Genomic DNA, 24,533 nt, shown 5'->3' with positions numbered 1-24,533 from the left:
GACTGCCTGGCCTCTGTCCCTGAGTCATGTTCCTTAATTCTTTTGCATTCTTAGTCTTGCTGTTCTATTTCCACCCACCTCTCCCTTCCTTTCATCCTCTGCTGTCTTCCTTGATTCTCACTGTCATCTCTCACACCTGCTCTCCCTCTCAGTTCAGTAGCTGCTCCTCTCCCTTCCCACCTGTTCCTTCCACCTGCCTGCCGCCTGTTCCTCCCATTAGTTCATCTACCTGTTCCCTGAAGCAGGTGCCCTCCACCCACCGCTGGTTTCCACCGCCCATCCTCCTGGGTTGCTCTCCACCCGCATCAGCCCCTGCCTTCCCCTATGGCCTGGGTTCTCCCCTTCAAGCTCCTCTGAGCACCAGCAAACCCGTTCGACGGGCCTCCCTGCGTTCTGGGGAGGAGTTGCCATGGCAACAAGAGTGCAGCTGCCACCTGACACCACCGGCGGCTGGCGTGGGGCTGAGTCACCCACACACCCCAGGGCCACCCACCCTGTTTGGTTTCTCTCCTCCACGCCACCCTCATCTTTTCCACTGACCTGCTGGCCTCCCAGCCCAGTGCCGTGGAAGAGGTCATAGCTACTCCCCGAGAGGCAGTGCTCCCAGCGTGGGTGGGGTGGCCTCCTGGATGAAAGGAGACATTGGGGGGGGGAGGGCGGTTTCCCAACCTTGGCCGCACCTTTGACAGGATCACTCGGATGTTTCACAAATACAGGTTCTCAAACCCCTTTCTGGACACAATGAATTAGTCTTTGGACCTATGGTCCAGAAATTGGGGTTTCAAGCTCTTTGGGTAATTCTTTTCAGCCAGCCCAGCATCAGTCTGAGGAACCCCCATGTGGTGGCCATTACTTCCGGGAATCCCTCGTCAGTTTCTCCTGTGCCCCCCGTCCTTCTGGCTAGGTCTACATGCAGGCTTGTGAAACACTCACAGCACTGTTTCTATCGCTGAGCAAAGGCAGAAGACATGGGTCATAGAGAATGCTATGTCATTGGGGAAAGGTTTCTCTGGTACCTTGATTTTGGGTAAGAGTAGCCTCTAGAAGGTCATGACAGCTGTGTGCATGTGACATGTGATACCCAGGACTATTTCGATGTGTGCTCAACACATGCCAACCCAGGCTGTCAGTAGGTGTTCATCTGCACCACTAAATTGGGCTTTTCCGAGGAGGCCTCGCTGTACGGGCTTCACCCAGCCCTGCGCCTTGCACCAACAGGTGCCAGAAAATACTGAATGAAGGAGGATGGAAGGGGACAGGAGTGGGCTATAAGTGACAAGGGCTGAAGCCCATAGAAAGGTGGGACGGGAAGGCATCCCTGGTGGTCCAGTGGCTGAGACTCTGCTCTCCCAAGGGGGAGAACCAGGGAGAACCAGGAAGAACCTGGCTCTCCCAAAGGAGAGTCAGGGGGCCTGGGTTCAATCCCTCATCAGGGAACAAGATCCCCATGTCACAATTCAAGATCCCACTGCAGAAACTAAGACCCAGAGCAGCCAAATATATATATATATATAGTTCAATATATATATATAGTTCGATATAAATATATATAGTTCAATATATATATAGATATATATATTTAAATGAGAAGGGAGTCAGGTAGATGTGCCCAGCTGTGGGTGTACTGGGGGCCTGGGATGGCCTGGCCCCAGGACGGCCTGATGGGCCCCAGGGCAGGGAAGGATCTGAAACTGGAGGTGAGAATGACAAACCAGGGAGGAAGATAACGCCATCTATTTCACAATTAAAGGAATGTAAGCAAACAGTATAGCCCCCGTGCCTGGCTAGTACTGAGCTGGCTTGGCCCTTTCCAGGATTTCTCTTTCTCAGGGCTCTCGGAGCTGGGGATCAAAGCCCATGTCCTGAACGGGACCTCCCAGACTCACAGCCAGGGGGCATCCTCTACACACCTGCAAACCTTCAGAAGCAGGACTTGCCCTGGGGCGGGGGGGAGGCGAGGGATGCGGGGGGGACCGGTGCTCTCGGGTCTGGTGCGCTCCGAGGCAACTCCGGGCCAGACCGGCAGGTCTCGAGGGCGCTGGCGGGTCCCTCCTCCTGCCGGGGGCCCGGCCCTGCCCCAGCCGGCCGGCTCCGCCCCGCCCCTCCCCCGTCACTGTCCGACCTGTTTGTCTGGAGCTGCCTCCGTCTCCAGGTGTGCTGTGCCGACGGGTGCCGGAGCGCTCGGGGGCTCAGACCTCCCGCTGCTCCTTTTCCACCCAACTCCTCGAATCTTCCACCGCCCTCGGGCCACACGGCCTGCTAGCCGGACCCCCGGCTCGCGGGGGAGCGAACCCTCGGCGCCCTGCCCCGGCGCGGGCAGAGCATGGACTCTGGGCCGCGGGCGATCCAGGGGCAGCGGCACCATGAATGGGCACGGGGTGGGCAGGGGGCCCGGGTACGGCCTGAACGGGGCCGGTGAGTTTTACTGTGAGGCGGTGGAGGGGGCTCAGAACCCCGGGGGGCTCCTGCTCTCGCCCGCTGCCTTCATCAACCCGGCTCAGTACGCCAGCGTGCTGGAGGGACGCTTCAAGCAGCTTCAAGGTGGGCTCCGGAGGTGGGGTGGTGGTGGTGGTGGGCTCCGAGAGGGGGCTCGGGGGGCGAGGGGGACGGCTGGAGCCGCGCGGAGAGGGGGCCCCCGCGGAGAGAGCGGCTGGGGGCGTGGGAGAGGAGCCGGAGCCAGGCCCCCGGGGTGGGGGAAGCATCTTCTGTGACTCAGACGGTTTGTGTTGGGAGACAAAGTGTCGGGGGAATAATTACAAGTGGCCGGGAAATCCGCGGATGCTGACAGAGCCGGGAGAGGCTTGGACCCGCTGGAGGGGCGGCGGGGCCCCGCTGGGCGTGTGTCCCCCGGGGGCGCAGAGCTCGGAGACGCGGCCCGGTCTCCCTGAGACTCTCGGGGGTTTGGGGAGGACGGTCCTGCCGGGGTGGTCGGGGAAGCAGGCGAGGGGCCCAGGGCGTTTGTGCTGCCCTGGATTTCTGAATGGGTGTCTAAGTGTGTGGAAACCGGGGTGTGTGTCAAAGGGATCTGGTGCAGACGGGCTTGGGTATGGGTCTGAGGCGGCTGTGTCAGCTCTAGCACACATAGGCCAGTGTGTTTCTTTTGGGAGCCACGGCATTCTGCGTGCCTGTGGATGTTGTGGACACCTGGTAAAGTTACACTCTGTCTCTGGTGGTCGGCTTTGCACATTTTTTTCCCCCTAGCTGCCTCCTGTTTCCTCATCTTCCCCCTTTTATGCTACCTATGAGCCAAAATGGCCTCACCCTCCTGTGTCTGGCATGAGGGCAGACTCCCTGGATCCAGTCATGGCTGGTGATCCAGGTGGTCCCCGGCTCCCGCAGGGCCTGTGGATCCTGAGAGGAGGCCCACAGAGCATCAGGCCGTCTGAGCACTTGTTAGGACCCTGAGTTGTCCCAGGTCCGGGGTTGGAGGTAAGAAAGACAGGAACAGACATGGGTGTGTCGCTGTGTTTTATGGGTGAGGTGCATAGGAATGTGAGATTAAGGGGTGAGTCTTTTTGGTTTCTGAGATCCTGGTGCTAGGGAAAGACAAGTGACTCTTTAGCCCTGGCCACTTGGGTTGGGTCCTTGCACTGGGCCTCTCTGGGGGGAACTCGAAGAAATTCCAGTGGCCAGAGCAACTTCCAGTGGGCTGAGCCTCTTCCCTCACTTTGTCATTTGTATTTTTTTCTTTTTTTTACTGGAAGAAATTAATTTATCCATCATGGATATTACCATAAATAATGAGCCAAGAGTAGAATGTCCTCATATACTGAAACCCAGGCTATAAAAATGTCAGGCCCAAGGCTTAATGCTCTTGTCCAGTTCAACAAATCTTTGTAAATGTCTCCAATGTGTCAGGGTCAGTGGTGTTCTCTATGTCACTTATAATAATTTCAATTTTTCTTTCTCTGGGAAATGTAACAGCATCCCGTCTCTCAGCAGCAGCTCCCCCTGTGGACAGGCAGTGGGCATCCCGTCACTTTCTGTGAGACTGGCACTGAATTCTGCCTGGCTTTCCCCTGCCCCACCCTGTGTTTCCCGGGTTCACTTTTTACCTGTTTCCAACTTCCACGATGATATATTCCCTCTTGACTTTGAAATGTTGGTGTCCTGGGACAGAATCCCCTTGCAACCAGTTGAATGAACCAGCCCAGAAATAGCCTGTCTTTTCTTTAAATTATCCCGGGAGGGCAAGCTGACTCAGGAGGCCTGCAGGCTCTATAATGTCACATCCATCTAACGACCACTTGGAAGAGCCGCTGCTGTAATTTAAGTCCGTACCCTCTCCTCTGCCCACTACCAACCGGGACCAGCCATAGCTCCTGCTGGACCGACCTGAGCAACTCCCACTCTTTCCACGGGTTAGATTATGCCTGAATAACAGTAACTCATCCAGGAGCCATTTCGTGCGGCATCTCACACGCGGTGTCTCAGTCAACACCATGACTTGTTGAAAGAGAAAGTAATGTGCCCATTTTACAGATGAGGAAAGTGAGGCCTTGATGGATGGAACAACAGCGTTTCACCACTGTCACACAGCAGAGCGCTGATCCCAGGCCTTCCCTACATGTCCCCTGCTGTAATTTCTTTCATCCTTCCTTCTCAAAGCCTGTTTTCTGTCTCTCTGTCTCTCATTTTTGTTCTTGACCCTGCTCATGAACTCATTCCAATTTCTTTATTTCCCGATTTTTCAAGTTATGGGTTTTCTCCTTGGCCATCTTCCTTCCCTTCCTCCTCCCCAGACCCCACTTCCCCAACCCCACCTACTGGTGTTTAGAAGCAGGCGCCCGGCTCTTGAAGGGCAGAAATGACCCCATGTTGCCGCCGTAGATGAGCGAGAAGCTGTGCAGAAGAAAACCTTCACCAAGTGGGTCAACTCACACCTGGCCCGGGTGACATGCCGGGTGGGAGACCTGTACAGCGACCTCCGAGACGGACGGAACCTCCTGAGGCTCCTCGAGGTGCTCTCCGGGGAGACCCTGGTGAGCTGGGGTCACCGGGGAGGGGGTGGCCTGAGAGCCAGTGGCCAGGGGGACCTGGGGTGGCCCTGAGCGAGAAGAGCGACACCACGGAACAGAAAGCAGTGGCTGCCTTCTACTCAGAGGATGGTTTCAGTTTGAGAGGCATTGCTGCATGGATTAAACCAGGAACATTGCTTCATGGAGACGGGAACAGTGGCCCCATTGAAAACATTTTTTTCCCCCACTCACTCTGGGTGCAATTAATTCCCTTGGGAATCTTAATCTGCCCCAAGCCTCATCTGCAACTCGGCTTTAACTTCCCCGGGCGGTGCCTGTGTTCCTGAGGGAGGTCATGGGGAAGCCATAGGAAGCAGGGCCCCGGGAAAGCTAGGAGGGAAGGAGGAGGAGGAGGCCCACAGGCCCATGGCTTCGTGTCCCCTCCCTCCACAGCCAAAGCCCACGAAGGGCCGCATGCGGATCCACTGCCTGGAGAACGTGGACAAGGCGCTGCAGTTCCTGAAGGAGCAAAAAGTGCACTTGGAAAACATGGGCTCGCATGACATCGTGGACGGGAACCACCGCCTGACCCTCGGGCTGGTGTGGACGATCATCCTTCGATTTCAGGTACCCGCACGGTGGCACCTGGCGTGTGCCCTGTGCATCAGTGCAGCAGCCCCCACGGTCACTGCACATATGGGTGGCCCAGAACCTCACACCCTGGGGCAGGGGACTCCTGTCATTAAACAGGACAGAGGCCAGCGTGGGTATTGTCAAACTCCTGTGGCAAATTCCCTGTGGCCTGGTCTGCTAGAGGACCACATTTGGGGGCACAAAGGATTGGAAATTTTACAGATGGGTACTTCACCACAGAGAGTGTTAGAACTGCATTTGGGGTCTGGTCACTGGTCCACTCCTCTACCCCAAACTCTGCTTGCCTCCCTCAAGAGAACAGCCACCCAGCTCCTCCTTATGTTCTGAGCATCACCAGTCCAGGGTCCTAATGCCATCACAGCTCTCCTGATCGCCCTGCTTACACCCCGGGTATAACTCCCCTGCTCCTTCCAGCCCTAAGCAGAGCTCTGTCAGCTTTACCTTTGAAGCCCAGCTCTCAGGAAAAGTTCATTTCTCCACCTGTAGTTTCCCCCCACAGCAGGAACGAGCATCTGTGCCTTCAAGGCACTTCCTCTTCTGAACTCCCACACCTTTCTGCTGTCTCAAATCCTTTTGACCTGGAGTTCTGTGGTCATTAGCCCAAGAAGAAAGGCCCCAGGCTCTATCCCTCGGCCCCTAATTGAGGTGTCTAAGGAGCGGCTTCCGAGCATCCCTGATAACTCCAGGACATCCCTGATAACCCTGAGCATCTCTGATAACTCCAGGAGCCCCTGTTCAGGAAGTGAGGGCTTTCTTTCCTTCCTCCCTTCTTAGATCCAAGACATAAGTGTGGAAACAGAAGACAACAAGGAGAAGAAGTCAGCCAAGGATGCCTTGCTGCTCTGGTGCCAGATGAAGACCGCCGGGTGAGGCTGCCAGAGAGCATGGCCTTGGAGGGCTGGATGCACCAAGGCTGTGCAGTAGGAAGGAAGGATGGGGGCCCAGGAACCATGAGCTGGGGATCCATCCTTGAGGCCTACTCACTGTCTATCCTGGCCTCTGTTTATAGGTACCCCAATGTCAACGTGCACAACTTCACCACCAGCTGGAGAGATGGGCTGGCCTTCAACGCCATCGTGCATAAACACCGGTGAGAAGACGGGGGTTGGCCAGCCTGTCTGAGCTGCTGGATGGGTTGATGACCCAGGGGCCCGCACACACATGTAGACAAATCAGTGGGACAAGCTGAGCTCCACGGCAGTTAGGAGGCGTGAATGTTCAGAGAAGAGCCCAGAATGTGGGGGCGCTTCCTGCACAGAGGGCTTGTGAGGGGAAGTCGAGGCGGGGAGGTGCAGTGGGGGTTGGGGGCTTGGGAACTTAGGGATCAAGATGGGGTGGCTTTCCTTTTCCTCTTTAGGCTCTCACATGCCCTTGATTCCTTCTCTATTCCCTCCCTACCCAGGCCAGACCTGCTGGATTTTGAGTCCCTGAAGAAGTGTAATGCACACTACAATCTGCAGAATGCCTTCAATCTGGCTGAGAAGGAGCTGGGACTTACGAAGCTGCTGGATCCTGAAGGTGGGGCAGAGCTATGTGAAAGAGTGGCTGTGGGCTAGAGACAGAAGGTGGATGACGGCTGCCAGGAGCTGAGGGCGGGGAGGACGGAAGTCACTGCCAGTGGTTTACCTGGTTTTCTTGGGGGGTGATGGAAATGTTCTGGAATTAGATCACGGTGACAGTTGCACAACCCTGTGAATATACAAAAACCCACGGAACAGTATACTTTAAAAGGGTGAATTTTATGTCATGAAAATTCTATTTCAGTGTAGGAAGAAAGGCAGCCCCGTGTGGAGGATGGTTCTATCCCGGCCCTCCACGAAGCAGCTCTGTGACATGGGGCTGGTTGCTTGGCCTCTCTGTGGGTCAGTTTCCTCAACTCTAAAATGAGAAGATTTTTTTTTTAAAGAAAGAAGAAGGACTTCCCTGGCAGTCCAGCAGTTAAGACTCCACACTCCCAATGCAAGGGGCATGAAGAACTAAGATCCTACAGTGCCGCATGGGATGGCCAAAACATTAAAACAATAAAAAGTAAAATGAGATTAGTCTACAAGGTCTCTAAGGGCCCCCAAATTATAGGCTTCTAAATTGAGCTCTGTGACCTTGAGATCTCACCAAACACTGGCCTTATGGTCAGTTGACCCTGCTGGTTGGTCCCTATGATTCTGATACAATACCCATGAGACTGGGAATAACCACTGGGCTTTGTTTTGTACCTGGCATTGCACTTGCATGCTAAGCTAATTCAGTTGTGTCTGACTCTTTGCGACCCTATGGACTGTAGCCCACCAGGCTCTTCTGTCCATGGGGATTCTCCAGGCAAGAATACTGGAGTGGGTTGCCATTTCCTCCTCCAGGGGATCTTCCTGACCCAGGAATCGAAACCAGGAATCTTGCACCTCCCACATGGGCAGGCGTGTTCTTTACCGCTAGTGCCACCTACTTGACATGCTCTAACTGACTTAATTCTCACAATACCCCGTTTTGAAACCAGTTTCCTCATTATGCTCCATTTATGGAAGAGAAGATAGGGTTCTGTAAAGGTCACACTGCTAGAGGAGCTGAGATTGGAATTCAGGCAGCCTGGCTCTAGAGCCTGTTTCCTCAGCTGCCTCCCTGAGAGAGCAGAGAGCAGTCTTGGTGCAGAAAAGAGCAGGACAGAAGGGCCAAGCAACTTCCTTGCTGGAAATGCGCCTTCTGAAGTTCCCTGGGCAGATTTGGGACTTGGTTGTTTTCTCCGTGTTTTCCATCCCACCAGTAGCCCCTTTTCCCATGCCCTCTTACCGAGCAACTCCTTTTGGTCTCCATTGGGAAAACTGGGTAAAAGCCTTTTTGGGCATCTGGGTTTTATTCTCTGCTTGTTTCTTGGAGAAAAAAAAAGTTAGCTTTTCATGCCCTTTTAGCCCAAATGGTTAAGGAAGCTGGAGAGAGAAACTCGTGGGCCTGGGAGGGGAATAAGGGATTGGGATTGGGACTGGAGTAAGTGATTCAGATTGTGAGCCTACTTCTGGGAGGCAGGTTTCTAATCTCTGCCTGACCTGAGTGGTCCTTTTTCTCAGATGTGAATGTGGACCAACCAGATGAGAAATCAATTATTACCTATGTGGCTACTTACTACCACTACTTCTCCAAGATGAAAGCCCTGGCCGTGGAAGGCAAAAGAATTGGCAAGGTACACTCCAGCACGGGGTTGGTGGGCGTACAGGCTGGAGGAGGCCTGGCCTGGGGTCCTGCTCCGCTGAAGCAGGAGAAGGGGAGGACTGGGCCAGGGACCCCACATCATGGTCTCGCAGGTGCTGGACCACGCCATGGAGGCAGAGCGCCTGGTGGAGAAGTATGAATCCCTGGCTTCCGAGCTGCTCCAGTGGATAGAGCAGACCATCGTGACCCTCAATGACCGGCAGCTGGCCAACTCCCTGAGCGGAGTCCAGAACCAGCTCCAGTCCTTCAATTCCTACCGCACCGTGGAGAAGCCACCCAAGTAGGTGTCCCTGGGCCTCACCCAGCCTCGGCTGGCCTGCCCTGAGCTGTGCTCACACACAGGAAGCGTAAATTAGGGTGGCCTTTTGGGAGGGAAATTTGGCAGCACAGAAATCCAGTGATGCTCATTCCCCCAGCTCAGAGTGCCAGGAGCAGCACCAAAGCAATTAAAAAAATAATGATTACCCATTACACGAAATCATGCTATGGAAATGATTGCTGTAGTACATAGAGCCGGTACAGTCCACTCAGATAAGATTGGTCTGGGTGTTGCAACAACCCAATCCTAGTTTAAGGATGGAACATTGGACCTGACAGGTGGTCATTGCTGGCAACACAGATATGTGGCTGGTCACTTGCACGCTGCACCGGTTCTTACCACTTATGTATTGTAGCAGTTGACTGTTGATGTTGGCTTGACTGTTGGGCGATTCTACACAGAACATGCTAAAATTTCTATTTTTTATTTGTGACCTCTTTTGGAGCTAACGTGTTTTGGCTCCAAAACTAGTATTATTCCAGAAACACCCCTTTCTGTGCTTTCCGGGGAATGATTTGAGGTGTGCCCTTTGACGCAGAAAGTCCTCTTCTGGGCACAAAGGTGACCTTTGTAAAAGAAAAGTAAGTCATGGGACAGCCACTGAAAACAATGTTGAAGAACTGCGTTTATTGACCTGAAAAGACATTCATGAAACATAAGTGTTAGAAGACAGCAGAGAGCAAAGTGTTAAGTGACCAAGGTTCAGAGAACCTGAGTTCAATTCTTAGCTCTGCCATCTAGCCCTGGTGAGCATTGGGCATTTTATTTAGCCCGTCTGTGCCTCGGTTTTCTCATCGGGAAAACGAGGGTTATGAGAGCATGTAGTGAGAACTAAACAAGTTAATGTGTGCAGAGTCCTGAAAGCAGGGCCTGGCGGTCAGCGAGTGCGTCCTCAACAAATGTTAGTCATGGTTCTGATATCCCATCTGCAGACTTGCATGCCCAAGGGTGACGGTACTTGTATCTGTGTAGTTTTCAGTTGTTTTAAAGTTAGGCTCTTGGGATTTCCCTGGTGGTCCTAGGACTTCGAAGTCCCAATGCTGGGGGCCTAGTTCTATCCCTGGTCAGGGAACTGGATCCCAGATGCCACAACCCAGAGTTTGAATACCGCAGCTAAAGAGCTGGAGACCAGCGCAGTCCAAGAAATTAACTAGTTCAAGTAAATACTTAAAAAATAATACATAAAATTAGGTTCTTTTTAAACGAGGATTTTGCCAGGATTTTCTGGCTTTCCCACAAAGCTTTTACGAGAAGAAAAGCAACACGAGACACTTCATTTTGAAACATAAAGAGACCCCGGGCCCCCGAAGGGCTTTGCTTCTGACCCGACGCGGCCTCCTGCCTCAGGTTCACAGAGAAAGGGAACTTGGAAGTGCTGCTCTTCACCATCCAGAGCAAGCTGCGGGCCAACAACCAGAAGGTGTACACGCCCCGTGAGGGCCGGCTCATCTCCGACATCAACAAGGTCTGCGGCCTCCCTTCCGTGTCCCGGGCGACCCACCCTCAGCCCCAGCCCCTCCTGTCCCTGCCTGAACCCCTCAGCCCGCTGCACCCCTGCCCTCCACCCATCCCAGGGCAGGTGGAACTCCCATGACCTCTCCTGGGGCCCGCACATCTTCCCCTGCGCCTCCATCTGTCTCTCCATGCAAATTAGATCCCAGTGCCTTATCCTGCTCAGCATGTCCCCAGCTCTCTGGCCCTACTTTTATTTCATTGTGTTTTTTTTTCCCACAAACAACATAAGATTAACAGAAGTAATAGGGTTCACCCCCCCAGTCCCACCACTGCAGCCGAGTCCAGCGATTTCCACTTGTTCCCACCCGCCTCCTGTCCCTGTCCACAGCAGACATGTTCCTCACGTGGCTCCGTGGCACAGCCGCCGCCCGCCTGGCTCCTCACACCTCCCTGCACAGGCATCTGATCGCATTCCACAGACCCACTAGACCGAGCTGCCCTGGGACCCACCCTGTGCACCACCCCCCAGCCTCATGAGCCCTCCCCACGCTCACTTCCTGAGCCCCGGCCCCTCGGCGCTAACCCGGTCTCCACCTTGCAGGCCTGGGAGCGGCTTGAGAAAGCCGAGCACGAGCGCGAGCTGGCCCTGCGCACAGAGCTTATCCGCCAGGAGAAGCTGGAGCAGCTGGCCGCCCGCTTCGACCGCAAGGCCGCCATGCGGGAGACCTGGCTCAGCGAGAACCAGCGCCTGGTGTCCCAGGTAGGACGCAGGGGACTCCTGGCCCGCCCAGGCAGGTCTGGAGACATGGGGAGTGAGAGAGACAGAGGTGGATAAGGAGCCCTGCCGCGTGGGGAGCTAATGAAATAAGAACTCCATGGCTCAGATGAGCAGACCAAGAACCTGGGGATGGGAGGCTTGAACAGGAGAAGGGCTGATGAGCCAGGATGGGGTAGGGCAGATGGGACGCCAAGAACCACCCCCTGGAGCTGGCATCTTGCAGCAGAAGTGCTCTGGGGGGTGGGGGGCAGGGGGTGAGCAGAGTGGTGGTCCCCGCCCCAGGACAACTTCGGCCTGGAGCTGGCCGCCGTGGAGGCAGCGGTGCGGAAGCACGAAGCCATCGAGACAGACATCGTAGCCTACAGCGGCCGGGTGCAGGCGGTGGATGCCGTGGCCGCAGAGCTGGCCGCCGAGCGCTACCACGACATCAAGCGCATCGCCGCGCGGCAGCACAACGTGGCGCGGCTCTGGGACTTCCTGCGGCAGATGGTGGCCGCCCGGCGGGAGCGGCTCCTCCTCAACCTGGAGCTGCAGAAGGTGTTCCAGGACCTGCTCTACCTCATGGACTGGATGGAAGAGATGAAGGTACCCACGGATGCTGCGGTCGGGCCGAGATGGTCGGGACCGTGCTGGGGGGTGGGCAGCGATGAGCAGGTTCCCTCAGCTGCTCAGCCAGGTCTTTGCACAGTGCGCACCAGTCCGGGGCCCTGTCCTTGGTTCAGATGGACAGAGCAGACGGCTCCCCGTCCTCATGGGGCTCATGTTCCAGGGGGAGGAGACTGATGATAAAACTCTTGGCCCGTCCATAAACAACATAGCAGCTGGGCGTGAAACCTATGAGAAAAACGGCAACAGGCCGTGTGATGGAGTGGTCCAGGAAGGCCTGCCTGAAAAATGCCATTTAAACTGAGAGCAGAGTGTCCCAAGGAGTCAGCACAGGGAGCTCTGAGGAAAGAAGGTCCCAGGCCAAAGGAGCACAAAGGCCCTGGGCCCGCTCACGTGTGGCACGTTCCAATAGGAAAGGAGGCCCACGGGGACTGTAGGGACAGGGGCGGGGGGACAGGGGACGAGTCAGAGAGGAAGTAGCCAGCTCACTTAGGGCTCACAGGCCTGGTCAAGGATTATGGATGTTACTCAGAGTAACATGGAGGCAATGAAGGTGCTTAGAAGGTTTTGAAAATGGGGAGAGACGTGATTCTGCATTTTCACATTTTTTTTAAATGTCACTTTGACTGCTATTTGAAGAAGGGCTGTGGGCAGCCAGAGTGGGAGCCGAGAGACCAGTCCGAGGCTGTTGCGGTGATCCAGGCGAGAGATGGGGATGCGGATAGGCCTGGAGAGACAATGACGATCGCTGGGGGGGCCGGGGATGGAGCCAGATTGTAGGAGGGCGGGGATAATTCTGGGGCTGAGAAAATGAGTCAGCGCAGAGATTCCTGGGGCAGGATTTAGTAAGAAAGTCGTTCCGCAGGAGGGGAGTTGAGTGCAGAGGCCAGGGTGCCAGGACAGCGCTCAGGGATCACTGCGTGTGAGTGAGGGTTGACGGACGGAAGCAGGCGTGCTCATGTGGGTGCGATCAAGTGGAGCTGCTCAAAGAGTCAGGTTGTGGTTGATCCTTGGAAGACAGGGCGAGGTGAGCGTGCGTGCGTGCGTGTGTGTGTGTGTGTGTGTGTGTGTGCGCGTGCGTGGCAGGGCAAGAGCCTCAGCTAGCAGGGAACCGGGCTGCTCTCAGACGGGCATCAACATGCCCGGCGTGCCCCGCAGGGCCGGCTGCAGTCCCAGGACCTAGGCAAACACCTGACAGGCGTGGAGGACCTGCTGCAGCTGCATGAGCTGGTGGAAGCAGACATTGCTGTGCAGGCCGAGAGGGTGCGGGCGGTCAGCGCCTCTGCGCTGCGCTTCTGCGACCCCGGGAAAGGTGACAGCGGGGGACGGGACTGGGAAAGGGAGGGGCTGGGAAGGAGGACAGTAAGAGCCGAAGCAGCAAGAAGGGAAAAACCTGGGGACAGGAAAGGTGATGGGTGGTTGGTGGGTGACAGAGTGAGAAGTGTAGGGCGGGAGGGGTTTGGAACTAGGGGTACACACGGGGCGGCGGAGGGCTGGGTCACAGCTCTTGGCCCTCTGGTGTGACCTTTGCAGAGTACAAACCCTGCGACCCCCAGCTGGTGTCGGAGCGGGTGGCCACCCTGGAGAAGAGCTATGAGTCGCTGTGCGAACTGGCAGCAGCTCGCAGGGCCCGGCTGGAGGAGTCTCGGCGGCTCTGGCGCTTCCTCTGGGAGGTGGGCGAGGCCGAGGCCTGGGTGCGGGAACAGCAGCACCTCTTGGCCTCGGCGGAAACCGGCCGGGACCTGACCGGCGTCCTCCGCCTGCTCAACAAGCACACCGCCTTGCGGGGCGAGATGAGCGGCCGCCTGGGGCCCCTGAAGCTCACCCTGGAGCAGGGCCAGCAGTTAGTGGCCGAGGGCCACCCTGGGGCCAGCCAGGCGGCCGCCCGCACCGCCGAGCTCCAAGCCCAGTGGGAGCGGCTGGAAGCCCTGGCGGAGGAGCGGGCCCAGCGGCTCGCCCAGGCCGCCAGCCTCTACCAGTTCCAGGCAGATGCCAACGACATGGAGGCCTGGCTGGTGGACGCACTACGCCTGGTGTCCAGCCCTGAGCTGGGGCACGACGAGTTCTCCACGCAGGCCCTGGCCCGGCAGCACCGGGCCCTGGAGGAAGAGATCCGGGGCCACCGGCCCACGCTGGATGCGCTGAGGGAGCAGGCGGCGGCCCTGCCTCCCGCACTGAGCCGCGCGCCTGAGGTGCAGGGCCGCGTGCCCACCCTGCAGCGGCATTATGAGGAGCTGCGGGCCCGGGCGGGTGAGCGTGCCCGCGCCCTGGAGGCCGCCCTGGCTCTCTACACCATGCTCAGCGAGGCCGGGGCCTGCGGGCTCTGGGTGGAGGAGAAGGAGCAGTGGCTCAACGGGCTCACCCTGCCCGAGCGCCTGGAGGACCTGGAGGTCGTGCAGCAAAGGTAGGCCCCCTGCCCGCCCGCCCACCCCCACCCCTGCCTCAAGACTGGCCTTGTGAGTTGGGGGCCAGTGTGTAGGGTGATGTCCCACCATAACCTGCCTGCTCCTGCTACCCGACTTTGAGTCTTAGCAGGTGTCTGTTTTTGGTTTTAATGAAAAATGTTAAACATACTCAGAAATAGAAACCTTATTCAACAGACTCAGCCAGATTCAATAATCACCAGCATCATGCTCTGTTAGATTGATTTTCCTTTTCAAAAGCAAATCCCCAATGGGAACGTTTCACCTCTGTACTTTCCAGGAACGTAGAAGTTTGCGATATGAGTAAATTGTTTTATCACTGTATGTGCAGACTTAAAATAGCTAAGGCTTTGAAGTTATAAGCCTTTTAGACAGAGACATGGATTAATCTCTCATAAAGTAGCTTTATTTACAGAATAAGAAATCTTAAAATTTAGAAAGCGTGTTTTTGTCATAGAACCACCCACAATACCGTTATCAGATAAAATTAGGAATTCCTTGATGTCATCTCCTACTCAAACTATAGTTAGATTTTCTGGTGATTTCTAAAATATAATGAAAGATTTTTTTCTTATTGTTTTCAAGATATCGCATTACAGGAGCCAGGAAAGTACCACCCCTGTGTCAAATCGAGCCTCTGCCTGTTTTTGTAAATAAAACTTTATCTGAACATGGTCATGCCCATTCATTTACATATTATCCCTGTGTCTGCCTTAGCATTAAAACAGCCTGGCTGTATACATGTGAAGAAGATCAAATGGCTCACCAAACCTAACATATTTACTTCCTGACCCAGGGATCAAAGCTGGGTCTCCCATATTGCAGGCAGATTCTTTGCCATCTGAGCCACCAAGAAAGCCCCAAAATATTTACTATCTGGCCCGTTTGCAGAATCTGCTCTAGGAAAATATGAAATGTTTCTGGGGAAAGATAACACTTCACATATTTATCACCTAAATTTTTTTTAGTCATCAGTTCATATTTTAACACATATTGGTAAGGTGGGACCCAGGTAGGAAGCTAAGGGGTAAGTCCCAGGAGGAATAAGGGATCTTGTGCTGAAGGGTGAGGTCCGATGCTAGGGATTAGTTTGACTTGTCCAGCTGTTCCTGACCTTTAATTTTCACCACGTTTTTGAGCAGCTCTAGAGGTGACAGTTTTTCTAGTTGATTAGCACGAGTGGGGGGCTCCCCCCTTGATCCACAAATGCTATGAACCATGTAGGGAAGAGATGCAGAGGCCCCTATAAATAAGCCTCATGTTGACAGAGAGGAGTTCTCTTGGGCACCTAAGGGAGGCGGCCCAGTGCACCACTGCCTCCTGCCGCTTACCTCCAGCTCTTCCACCCATCAGGTTTGAGACCCTGGAGCCCGAAATGAACGCACTTGCTGCGCGAATTACTGCCGTGAATGACATCGCAGAACAGTTGCTGAAGGCCAACCCACCAGGGAAGGACAGCATTGTCAATACCCAGAAGCAGCTCAACCACAGGTGGGGTGAGACAGGATGTGACAGAGAGGATGGCAGCCGGAAGGGAGTTATGTAGGGATGAGATGGAGGCTAAAGATGAGGAGAGAAAGCCATCTGGAATATGTCCAGGGGAAGGGGGCTGGTGATGAAAGACATGGAAATGGGTTAAAAGTTGCCTGGGGCTTCCCTGGCAGCTCAGTGGTAAAGAATCCACCTGCCAATACAGGAGATGGGGTTTGATCCCTGGGTCTGGAAGACCCCTGGAGAAGGAAATGGCAACCCACTCCGGTATTCTTGCCCGGGAAGTCCCATGGGCTGGAGGAACCTGGCAGGCTACAGTCCATGGGGTCACAAAGAGCCAGACATGACTTAGCGATTAAACAGCAACAACAAAAAAAGGTCGTCTGAAGAGGCTGGGGCCTGGACTGGGGGCAGACAAGGAGTTGAAGGCAGGTGAGTGGGGAGCAGCCTCTGCAAACAGCAGGTGGTAGCATAAATCAGGGGAGAGAGAAGCAGGAAGAGGCTGCAGAATATACCTGGACAGGGCAGGGAAGCCAAGCAACCCGACTCCCCCTCGGCACTCAGGTGGCAGCAGTTTCGGTCCCTGGCGGACGGCAAGAAGGCAGCCCTGACGTCAGCCCTGAGCATCCAGAACTACCACTTAGAGTGCACGGAGACACAAGCTTGGATGAGAGAAAAGACCAAGGTCATCGAGTCCACCCAGGGCCTGGGCAACGACCTGGCCGGCGTGCTGGCGCTGCAGCGCAAGCTGGCTGGCACCGAGAGGGACCTGGAGGCCATCGCCGCCCGGGTGGGCGAACTGACCCGAGAGGCAAATGCCCTGGCTGCTGGCCACCCCGCCCAAGCCCCTGCCATCAGCGCCCGGCTTGGAGAGGTGCAGGCCGGCTGGGAGGACCTCAGGGCCACCATGCGGCGGCGAGAGGAGTCGCTGGGTGAGGCGCGGCGGCTGCAGGACTTCCTGCGCAGCTTGGATGACTTCCAGGCCTGGCTCGGCCGCACGCAGACCTCCGTGGCCTCTGAAGAAGGGCCGGCCACCCTGCCTGAAGCCGAGGCCCTCCTGGCCCAACACGCAGCCCTGCGGGGAGAGGTGGAGCGGGCCCGGAGCGAGTACAGCCGGCTGCGGGCCGTGGGTGAGGAAGTGACCCGGGACCAGGCCGATCCCCAGTGCCTCTTCCTTCGGCAGCGACTGGAAGCACTGGGAACCGGCTGGGAGGAGCTGGGCCGCATGTGGGAGAGCCGGCAAGGCCGCCTGGCCCAGGCCCATGGCTTCCAGGGCTTCCTGCGGGATGCTCGCCAGGCCGAAGGCGTGCTCAGCAGCCAGGTAAGAGTCCGGGGGGCAGTGTCCCAACCAGGAAGAAAAAGTGGGAAACAGGGGAATGTGAAGGAGTGATGAATGGGGACAGAAATGGCAGCAGGTGGGATAGCTAAGCAAACAGGATGGGCAGGGGGAACATAGCCAAAAGGGTGAGGGACTTCCCTGGCAATTCAATGGTTAAGACTCTGCATTTTTGCTGCAAGGGGCACAGGTTTGATTGTTGGTCAGAAAAGTTCCACATGCCATGAAGTGTGGCCCCCCGAAAAAAAAGCGAGTGAAAAAAAAGATGTAAATGTAACTTAACCAAACTGACATAAGAAGAAATAGAAAACCTAGCTTGTCATAACTATTAAGGAAATGCAAACAGCAGCTATAAATAAGATGGGGCAGGATTTGGAGTATTAAAGGCACTCTAGTCCAGCTCCCTTTGAACCTTCTGAGACTTCCACATAATCCGCACCATCCCTCTGTCTCTGAGCCAGAGTCTCCTGCCCGCCTTGGGCGGCGTCCGCGTCTTGGACGGCCGCCCTTCGGAGGTTCCTTCTGAGCAGCTGGGCAGTGAGTTCAGTGTCTCCCCTCCCACAGGAATATGTCTTGTCTCACACGGAGATGCCAGGGACCCTCCAGGCAGCCGATGCCACCATTAAAAAACTGGAAGACTTCATGAGCACTATGGATGCCAACGGTGAGCGGATCCGTGGTCTTCTGGAAGCCGGACGCCAGCTGGTGTCGGAAGGCAATGTCCATGCCGAGAAGATCCAGGAGAAGGCAGACTCGGTGGAGAGGAGGTACGGTGAGGATGATGGGCAGGTGGGGGGCCCTAAAGGGAACCAAGTGAAAATGGGATGAACACGGCACTCAGATCCACAGTTGGGGGTCAGGAGCTGACCAAACCTAGAGAAGGCAGAACCAAGTGGTTGGAGAGCCTGGGCAGAGAAGTTCTGCCTCCCTGACACTGGGGTGAAATGAAGCCCCCTAAGGTAGCTAGATACTCGACCTCAGGATTCCTGGGTTGTCACGTGGTTCTCCTGGAAGGTATTGTCGCCATAGGAGGAGAACCGAGAGCCTCTAGGTTAGATAGAGCAGGGGTTCCTAACCTCCAGGATCTCATGCCTGATCATCTGAGGTTCAGCAGTGTAATTATAATAGAAATAAAGTGCCCAATAAATGTAATGTGTTTAAATCACCCCAAAACCATCCCTTGCCCCCACCCTGGTCCGTGGGAAAAAATTGTCTTTCACAAAACCAATCCCTGGTGCCCAAAAAGATTGGAGACTGCTGAATTAGAGGGTCATAACCCTTTCAGAGCAAGTTCAAGGGCTCCACAAAGGCCTGTCATTGCAGACACAAGAAGAATCAAGAAGCAGTGCAGCAGCTTTTGGGCCGGCTTCGGGACAACCGAGAGCAGCAGCACTTCTTACAAGACTGTCACGAGGTGAGGCGCCCAGCCCGCCGCATCCCCTCTGACACTCCCTGGCCACCCCTTTCCCACAATATCCTCGCTCTCTGAGCCTAGAATGAGGCCCCTGCAGCCTCAGCTGAGCAAGTGAACCCCTGCCCGGCTTCTCCCTGCGTCTGCCAGCTCCCCTGACTCACCCTGACCCCTCCTGGCCTCACACTTCCCTCCCTCTGAAATGCTCTCCACCCTCCTCCATCCCCACTTGCCACCCTATCCAGCTGAAGCTCTGGATAGACGAGAAGATGCTGACGGCGCAGGATGTGTCCTACGACGAGGCCCGCAACCTTCACACCAAGTGGCAGAAACACCAGGCGTTCATGGCCGAGCTGGCCGCCAACAAAGACTGGCTGGACAAGGTGGACAAGGTGAGCGAGGGGACAGCAGCGGCAGGAAGGGAGTATCTGGGGCCTCCTCCCGTCAGCATCCCAGCCGCCGTGCAGGGGAGGGTCCCGGCCTCGGGATCGGGCTTAGAGATCATGGAGCCCTAGGAGCCAAACCTCCTGGGTCTCGAGGACAAATGTCTTAGGGCTGTGGGCCAGTGACCCCAACGCTTTCAAAAAGGACAAATCAGCAGGGAGCCAGCCTGCAGCTTGGGCTTCCCAGGTGGTACTAGTAGTAAAGAACCCACCTGCCAATGCAAAGACATAAGAGACACGGGATCCATCCCTGGGTCAGGAAGATCCCCTGGAGGAGGGCACAGCAGCCCACTCCAGTAGTCTTGCCTGGAGAATCCCATGGACAGAGGAGCCTGATGGCCTGTGGTCCATAGGATCACAAAGAGTCGAACACTACTAAGCAACTTAGCACACACGCGACCTGCAGCTTTGGGTCAGCATGATATCTATTCTTGGTCCAGAACAGGATGATGCTCTTCAGCAGAGTCAGCAAACTTCTGTAAAAGGGGCAGGCAGTACATATTTTAGGTTGTGTGGGCCACACAGTTTCTGCTGCAACCACTTGACGCTGCCAGTGTCACAAAGCAGCCAAAGAGAATACATAGATGAATGAGTGCAGCTGAGTTCCAATAAAACTTTATTTATAAAAACAGGTGGTGGGCCAGATTTGGCCCTTGGGCCACAGTTTGTCAGCTGTGCTTTAGAGTCTTATTTTCCTGGCACTTGGTCTCCACACCCAGCGCTTCCTCAAGAGCTGAGCACAGGTAAAACTTAACTCCTACTCAGCGAGTATTCCTGGACAACATCTTGTGTGCTCAGCGCTCTGCTAGGTATTGCAAGGTACATAAAAAGATGCTTTCCTTCCCTCAAGGGCGTGACGGTTGGGAAGAGGAAGAGACCAGTGTGGATCTAGTTTCTTCATTTGTTCAGCAAATATTTACTTGGTGCTAGGCCTGGTGTTAGCCACTGAATGGGGAACAAAGGTGATTCCACTGCATGCTCCACCCTCAAGGAGTGATGCTAGAGCCAGGATCTGAGATATGTACATAAACTGCTAAATTCAACCCAAAGCAGAACATAGTGAATGTAATCAGAGAGAGCCCAGTAAGCTAAGGAGAGAGGAGATGTGGGAATCCTAGAAGCAGGAGCCTGCAGGGAAGTTCATGAAGGATGGGTAGAATTTGTACCGGCAGAGATGTTGGGGGAAAGATGTTTCTTGGTAGAGAAACCGGAAACCAGGGGTGTGGACATGGGGCGCCTGTATGGGGGCAAGAGTGCAAGTCCTCCTGGCAGTAGCACAGGATGTGTGAAGGGGCTATGGAGGTAAAAGTGGGCTGGGACATGAAAAACCCCGATCACCACATAAGGACTGTGCACAAGAGCATTGTGCTGAGGGTTTGTGAAGTTACCCAGCAGAGCTTGGCTCTGGCGCTCTTCATCCTGGCAGCATATGGAAAACGGCCTGAAGACAGTGTCTCAGTTCTGTTTACCTAGTAGCAAGGCTTCCAGCGCAAGCCGCTTCTGTGGGGGGTGACCCAGGGGGTGGGGAGACTAGGTGGAGAAGGGAAGGTGGTCAGCGAAGGGTCCACTACCATGCCAGTGACCCCAGGGGGCACCTGGCGCTCAGTCCTCATGGGACACCTGGGAGACCATGTGAAACAGACATCAGTTATCCCAGCCAAAGCAAGCATGCCTCGTATTCATCCACCAATTTCCTGTCACTGGTTGAGGACCACTTTGGGGGGCAGTAACTCCCTGGCACATCCAGGCTGCCTGGCATGCAGATCACACCCTCACCTTCCCAGAAACCAAAGCCCTCAAGCAGAAAAGCTGGGAGTGGGGAAACCAAGCGAGACTCACTTGGTGAAGGGTGATGAGCTGAGAAACATGAAATGATGGCCAATGACACATGACCGTGTGCAGTATGCCACTGGAAACCACAAGCACCACGAGACACTGGAACTCACAATAAGGATAGAGTGCAGTAGCCTCTGAACCAAGACGAGGTCTGACCTTGAAGAGGGCAGGAGGGTTTACTCAGCAGCGAAGGTAGGGAAGTTTAGGAAGCTGGGAGAACACCCAAGAACTTGGTGTGGTTGCCCTCACTTCAGGTCTCTGCTGTCCTTTGGATCTCCTTCTGCTATTGGCCTGTGAAGTTCAGTGGCGTCTAATTCTGACACTGACCCCTCCCTTGTCCCACACCCAGGAAGGGCGGGAGCTGACTCTAGAAAAGCCAGAGCTGAAAGCTCTGGTGTGGGAGAAGCTGGAGGACCTGCACCGGCGCTGGGACGAGCTGGAGACCACCACCCAGGCCAAAGCCCGCAGCCTCTTTGATGCCAACCGAGCTGAGCTATTTGCCCAGAGCTGCTCCGCCCTGGAGAGCTGGCTGGAGAGCCTGCAGGCCCAGCTGCACTCGGACGACTACGGCAAGGACCTCACCAGTGTCAACATCCTGCTCAAGAAGCAGCAGGTACGCCGCGGGCCTTGGTGGGGCTGGTGAACGGCAAAAGAGGAGACGGGAATCACAGCTCTTGGGATTCACGAGGCCGTTCCCGGGCCCCACAGACAACATCTTTACTGGCATTTCTCAAAGCGATTTCCACGGGTCAGCAGTGTTGGAATCTCTAGGAATGTGTGTCAGTCCGAGTAAAGTTGGGAGACAGACGGCACACTCTAACTTGAACAAGGCAACTTTAGGGGAAAGAACTCTTAATTAATAAAAGGTGGTTACCTCCCAATGGGGTAAAGAGAACGCTGAAGCAAGTGTCAGAAAAAACTTTTTGTAAATAGCCAAATGATATTGGGTTGGCCAAAAAGTTCATTCCGCTTTCTCTAAGATGTGGAGAAATCCAAACAAATCCAGTATTTTGAGTTTTGAGGGTCATACAGTCTCTGTCGGGTAAAATGGTTAGATAGCATCACCGACTCAATGGACGTGAACTTGAGCAAACCCCGGAGATGGTGAAGGACAGGGAAGCCTGGTGTGCTGCAGTCCATGGGGTCACAAAGAGTCAGACACGACTTAGTGATTGGACAACAGCAACAACAGTCTCTGTCATAACTGTTCAACTCTGTCCTTGTAGGGTAAAAGCAGCCACAGATGATGTGTGAAAGAATAGTGTGGTGTGTGCCAATAAAACTTTATTTACAAAAACAGGCAGGGGACAGGTTTTGCTGACCGAATGAATACAGGAATAGCAAATGTAGGGAAGAGCTATGTCCCTAGGACTGGGGAGGGGATCCCCAGGAAGGACTGAGATGCCCTCCCCCTACCCCAAGGCTGAGTTTCAGACCTTGTTGGAGAAGGCAGAGGCCTGTTGAGTACCGTAGAAATTTGCTGGGGTATCACAAACCAGAGAGGTCTGAAGCTGGCAGGCAAAGGCTGGACAGCATGCCACTGGGATGCCAGCAAAACTTGCTGTAGGGTGATAGCCACCAGGTCTCCTATACTTCATGCTGAAGGGGCTGGAAGAGAAACAGGCTGCAACCATAAACAGCAGCCCGTGCCTGCCTTTGCATAGTGGTGTCCCTCCAGCGCCCTCTATGGACAAGTCCTAGTATTGCACCAGCTGACCAAGGAAAAATCTTTACAGCGTCAGGTTCCAGGACTCAAAATGGGCAAAGGTGTAGTTGAAACTGAGATGGCTGGAAGAGTGAGAGACCATAAATTGATTACTGGCAGAGATATCACACCACCTGGATTCTTAGATATATTGAAGTTTGAGATCCATTGATGTAGGCCAGGAAGAGATACTCTCCTTAGGTTGAGCTGTACAGATAAGAATTCATGATCAGCTCGATATAGACTAGTGTCTCCGCTGACTTTGAAGGTGGAAGCACGGTGCTAACATATGCTTCCTCTTCCGGTCGGCAGATGCTGGAAAGGGAGATGGCTGTGCGAGAGAAGGAGGTGGAGGCGATCCAGGCGCAGGCAAAAGCGCTGGCCCAGGAAGACCAGGGGGCAGGGGAGGTGGAGAGGACCTCGAGGGCAGTGGAAGAGAAGTTCAGGGCCCTGTGCCAGCCCATGGAGGAGCGCTGCCGGCGCCTGCAGGCCTCCCGCGAGCAGCACCAGTTCCACCGGGACGTGGAGGATGAGATCGTGAGTCTCCGGGACCTGGGACAGGGTTAGAGTCTCCATCGGGGTAAACGGCCCCTGCCTTTGGCTCTCTGTCTCCTGCCTGGGTGCTGCGGGTGGATGCCAGCAGGGCTTCGTTGTCTCTTCCCTTGGGCATTGGAAGTCAATTCTCTAGCGACACCCAAGGATACCCTCTAGGCCCCTTGCCCCCAGAATCAGAGCCCTGGAAAACCTTCCACCGGGAACCCCTTCCCAGCCAACCCCTGGCTGTTGCTTTGCCCTCCGGACCTCAACGAACAACTCCCCCTTTCTCATCCAGTTGTGGGTGACGGAGCGGCTACCCATGGCTAGCTCCATGGAACACGGCAAGGATCTGCCCAGTGTCCAGCTCCTCATGAAGAAGAACCAGGTGAGGCAGAGCCTAAGGGGAAAAGAAGGGGTCCCAAGAGCCTCCCCAGACTTGAAAGTTATTATTATTATTTTTTTTCTTCCCTGGGCATGAGGGATCTTTTAACTTTTAGTTGCAGTATGTGGGATCTAGTTCCCTGACCAGGGACTGAACCCAGGTGCCCTGCATTAGGAGCACTGAGGCTGAGCCACTGGCCCACCAGGGAAGTCCTCAAAGTTTGTTTTCTTGAGACCTGGGGTTTCTCTGGCTGTCCCTAATGCTGGGCATAATCTGAGACTTCAGTGGTTCCCTTTCCTCACCTCAGGAGGGTGGGTTCCCCTAGTAGCAGATCCTGTGGATTGCAGGGGCACCTTTGTCACATCCTGGGGCCAGAAAAGGGGGGATGTGAAGGACTCGGGAAGGACGAGAAGCAGAAGTGTGAAGAGGGGCTTGTGTGGAGTAAGTGTCGGGCGAGGGGGTTCCCTCAGCAAGCCTTTCATCATCTCCTCTGTTGCTGCGGACAGACGCTGCAGAAGGAGATCCAAGGCCACGAGCCCCGGATCGCGGACCTGACGGAGCGGCAGCGCACCCTGGGCACGGCAGCAGCAGGCCCCGAGCTGGCGGAGCTCCAGGAAATGTGGAAGCGCCTGGGCCACGAGCTGGAGTTGCGAGGGAAGCGACTGGAGGAGGCCCTGCGGGCCCAGCAGTTCTACCGTGACGCCGCAGAGGCCGAGGCCTGGATGGGCGAGCAGGAGTTACACATGATGGGCCAGGAGAAGGCCAAGGTGAGAGCCGGGGCGGAGCTCAGGCTGCGTCTCTCCTCCCCCGACCCTTACCCTCTGCTGCCCCTGTCCCCTTCCCCAGGACGAGCTGAGCGCCCAGGCGGAGGTGAAGAAGCATCAGGTATTGGAACAAGCCCTGGCCGATTATGCCCAGACCATCCACCAGCTGGCAGCCAGCAGCCAAGACATGATTGACCACGAGCATCCAGAGAGGCAAGTACAAAGGCAGCAAGGAGA

At 55.3% G+C, this 24,533-nt stretch overlaps 1 protein-coding gene across 3 annotated transcripts in view; it reads left to right on the top strand.

Moving 5' to 3' along the window:
• The window catches only part of SPTBN2 (spectrin beta, non-erythrocytic 2), a 39,735-nt gene that overhangs the window by 7,955 nt on the left and 7,247 nt on the right, over window positions 1–24,533 (top strand). For 2 of the 3 annotated variants that reach the window (XM_070457681.1, XM_020906538.2), the window contains exons 3-24: window positions 4,831–4,982; window positions 5,412–5,585; window positions 6,387–6,478; window positions 6,622–6,702; window positions 7,015–7,130; window positions 8,669–8,781; window positions 8,903–9,090; window positions 10,477–10,594; window positions 11,186–11,344; window positions 11,645–11,947; window positions 13,127–13,280; window positions 13,502–14,372; window positions 15,745–15,882; window positions 16,447–17,203; window positions 17,783–17,985; window positions 18,542–18,632; window positions 18,875–19,021; window positions 21,258–21,521; window positions 22,926–23,150; window positions 23,446–23,535; window positions 24,039–24,299; window positions 24,379–24,509. In XM_070457681.1, coding sequence (XP_070313782.1) covers window positions 4,831–4,982; window positions 5,412–5,585; window positions 6,387–6,478; window positions 6,622–6,702; window positions 7,015–7,130; window positions 8,669–8,781; window positions 8,903–9,090; window positions 10,477–10,594; window positions 11,186–11,344; window positions 11,645–11,947; window positions 13,127–13,280; window positions 13,502–14,372; window positions 15,745–15,882; window positions 16,447–17,203; window positions 17,783–17,985; window positions 18,542–18,632; window positions 18,875–19,021; window positions 21,258–21,521; window positions 22,926–23,150; window positions 23,446–23,535; window positions 24,039–24,299; window positions 24,379–24,509 — 4,828 coding nt within the window. Of the gene's footprint in view, window positions 1–2,348; window positions 2,542–4,830; window positions 4,983–5,411; window positions 5,586–6,386; window positions 6,479–6,621; window positions 6,703–7,014; window positions 7,131–8,668; window positions 8,782–8,902; window positions 9,091–10,476; window positions 10,595–11,185; window positions 11,345–11,644; window positions 11,948–13,126; window positions 13,281–13,501; window positions 14,373–15,744; window positions 15,883–16,446; window positions 17,204–17,782; window positions 17,986–18,541; window positions 18,633–18,874; window positions 19,022–21,257; window positions 21,522–22,925; window positions 23,151–23,445; window positions 23,536–24,038; window positions 24,300–24,378; window positions 24,510–24,533 lie in introns of those variants that run through there. The other variant, XM_020906537.2, reaches the window with a different exon arrangement.

The sequence above is a fragment of the Odocoileus virginianus genome, chromosome 28, assembly GCF_023699985.2.
Source record: "Odocoileus virginianus isolate 20LAN1187 ecotype Illinois chromosome 28, Ovbor_1.2, whole genome shotgun sequence".
Lineage (NCBI taxonomy): Eukaryota > Metazoa > Chordata > Mammalia > Artiodactyla > Cervidae > Odocoileus > Odocoileus virginianus.
Note: the sequence above shows the minus strand (reverse complement) of the source record. Positions and strands in the feature narration are given on the sequence as shown.